Source organism: Amaranthus tricolor, chromosome 16, assembly GCF_026212465.1.
Source record: "Amaranthus tricolor cultivar Red isolate AtriRed21 chromosome 16, ASM2621246v1, whole genome shotgun sequence".
In the NCBI taxonomy this organism is placed as follows: domain Eukaryota; kingdom Viridiplantae; phylum Streptophyta; class Magnoliopsida; order Caryophyllales; family Amaranthaceae; genus Amaranthus; species Amaranthus tricolor.
The window spans coordinates 4,948,231-4,951,413 of record NC_080062.1 but is presented as its reverse complement, the minus strand read 5'-3'; the positions used below and the strand labels follow the sequence as shown (position 1 = coordinate 4,951,413).

General features: G+C 29.6%; 1 protein-coding gene across 1 annotated transcript; it reads left to right on the top strand.

Annotated features, from left to right (window-relative positions):
- Positions 1-1,571: 1,571 nt before the first annotated feature.
- On the top strand, positions 1,572-2,750 carry LOC130803078 (LOB domain-containing protein 21-like). Its single transcript, XM_057667242.1, has one exon. It carries the CDS (start codon positions 1,727-1,729, stop codon positions 2,264-2,266), a length of 540 nt encoding a protein of 179 aa, XP_057523225.1. The 5' UTR covers positions 1,572-1,726; the 3' UTR covers positions 2,267-2,750.
- Positions 2,751-3,183: the final 433 nt, after the last annotated feature.

Sequence of the window (3,183 nt, the reverse complement as noted above, 5' to 3'; positions counted from 1 at the left end):
GACTTGGGCCTATATAAAGGCAGAGACTATTTTAGAAATTCAAAATAAGAGGTCAAGAAGATGTATTAGCAAAATAACTATAGTTGATAACATATGATAAGATAACAATTCAAAATTCTTAATACATTAAATTATTAGTTTCAAAAAAGATATTATATTATGTCAAATTTGCAGCTTTTGTAAAGATTGAAACCATTGCCTCAATATTAATTTGTAGCTTGTATAAAGATTTGAACCATAAATTTAAGTTTGATTTTTATTATTTTTACCATTAAACTTTACTTTATTTTAGAATATTTAATAATCTTTATATTATACATTTATAAAATAGTAAGAATTACTTTTGAGAATTGAAATTTGTCTTAGTTCACGAATAACCTTTATTTTTCAAATAAATTTGAGTTTAATTGTCACATAATTCTTTTTTATTCAGCCTCGCTTGTAATAAAAAATTAACAAATTTTTAGTTGGTAATAAAGAGTGTAGATGTGCTTTATTATCGTTTTTCACGAAATTTAAAAGATGGATAATCACAAATGGGTTTGACTAGAGTAGATAGTCAAGGATTTCTTTTCCAAATTGTCATTTCAAATAAATGTGTTATATTTGTATTCTTGTACAAAAATTGGTTGAAACTTCTTTTCCAAAGAAAAATTGCACCCCATCTTTACATTAAATTGTAGTACTCCATGTAAAGTAGTAAATGTAGTAGAGTTAATATAAATAATAATGTGTGTTCCCTATTTTTATATATTAAAAGTACTATTAATCAATTAAGTATGGACTAACTAACTTGGATCTTTTCCTAAAAAAAATAAACTAACTTGGATTTTAAAATTACCACTTAAAATGCGATTATTATTCCATTGATGCAATGATATATCTATCAATATATATAACATACAATTTAATAAAAATAATTGTGAAATGACAAATAACAATTTATAAAAACTTTGTGAAATATAATTTTTATAGATTCTTATATTATTATGTGGCGGACCATAGATATAATAGATACATCAATTATCCACAAAGGAGCACTATCAACTCACTCTTCATCACAAACACTAGATGAACCCCTACGAGCAGGTTCTGAATTCAAACTCCTTAGGTCTCAAAAAATTAGACCCAATTGAACCCTAAAATTCAAGACAAATCTGAAATGGATCAATCCAATACATCTTCAAACCCATAACCTCCCTAATTGTTAGAGTATATAACAACCATCAGCTTAGTCTTTTGATTGAGTTTATTCCTTGACATGGTATAATAAGCTAACATCCACCAACATTCAGCGCCAGATATGAGGAGAGCTTGTTTTGCATTCATACTTCTAGCCTAAAGAGCTCTCGTGTGAGGGAACATGTTAGAGTATATAATATTCTTAGAACCTCATTACCTCAACCATCAACTTAAATTTTTTATTGAGTTGATTTCTTGTCAATTGACACTAGTTTCTAAGTCCCCAATCACTTTGTTACCTAGCCTCCCCCACACCCCACCAAAAAAGAAAATAACGATAGGAATGCTATTTATATCAACCACATATAAATAAAGCACTAGACCAAGAAAGATAAGCCAAGCTAAGACCAAACTCTTAAAAACATTAATCACACACGCATAACGTACACACAACAAATATCTAAGTCTTAAATTACTCTACTTGATCTTCCTTTCTCTTCTTTTGGATGATCAAGAACATAAACTAAAAGAATATAAAATAACCATGAAAAATGGGCATCACGAGCCCAGATCAAGCTCATCTTGCGCAGCTTGCAAGCTACTCAAGCGAAGATGTAGTCTGAACTGCATCTTCGCCCCTTACTTTCGGGCGGACGAGCCTAAAAAGTTCGCAAAAGTCCACAAGGTTTTCGGTGCAAGCAATGTAAGCAAGATCCTCAATGAAGTCCCTGAAGATCAACGTGAAGAAACGGTCAATTCCTTATCGTACGAGGCTGAGGCCCGTCTCCAAGACCCGGTTTATGGGTGCATTGGTGCCATTGCGTTCTTGCAAACTCGAATGTTCCAACTTCAACACGACCTTGCCCTGGCCCAAGCCCGATTGGCTCAGTACAGGACTAGTGGTACCGTGTTACATTCTAATATCAATACTGATACGACTAATAATAATATTAATATTATTCATATGAATTTATATAGGGAAGAGTATATAATAAGATCAGATCAATTTAGTCAAAATGATAGTTATGGTTATGATTTTACTACTAGTGACTTTGGTCAAGTTTCCGATCTTCTTCCTTTGTGATCATGTAATTACTCTATCTATATCTTTTTAAGTATTTTTAAAGCTTTTATTTAGTTCTACAAAAATGACTATTTTAGGAAAAGGCCATGAAAAACTAAGTCTAAGGTGACCTTTAGCTATACACTTTGTTCCATGGCTAATTGATACCTTAGAATTAATAGTGTACATGAATGAATGAATATTGGTAATTTTATCACTTTTGATTCCATATGATTATTTATGATAATTTGAAAATATTCTAAAAAATTATTTTTTTATGCAAATTAATATGACAATTTTTAAGGTTAAATATAACAATTCTAGTTAAAATAGAGAGCAGTAAGCTCAAATTATTTATAAACTATGGTTAATTAAGCAGTTATAAAAGAAAAGTAGAACGTGTAGTGGGGCACTTAATGTATATATCTTCTTAGCTAATTGTACTTCATGAGTTCCTTTCATTACACAAAATGTCTATTTAGGGTTATCCTAATCACTTTGCATATTTTTCCATTTTGGTAATGTCGCCACAATTCTATTTTAATCTCATTCACATATATTAATAATTTCTTTTATTTTCAAAACCTTATTTCTACAATTTATTTATTATTAATTGTCTTATTCACCAACTAGGAGTACAATCTAATATTATTTGCACCTACGTCAAGAAGTGCAAATTATATGAAAGGAAAGGAGTAACTTGCATCAAAGGATGTGACTTGAATTCAAAATCTTTAGACTAAATAATAGAATGCCCGACAACTAAACTAGTACTTTTTATTTCCCAATTAATTTGCACCGCTTTTTATATTAGTTTATCTCGTTAATTTTACGCCATTTTCTTTTTTTTGACTATAATCTGACTCTTTTTCTTTTAATTTATTTACAATCTTATTTTATTTCTTAATTTTAATCGTTCATTTCTATGGTTCACTATT

Bases quoted from the DNA above. Each gene is read 5' to 3' on its own strand.
- LOC130803078 (XM_057667242.1), top strand. From the start codon at position 1,727: ATGAAAAATGGGCATCACGAGCCCAGATCAAGCTCATCTTGCGCAGCT.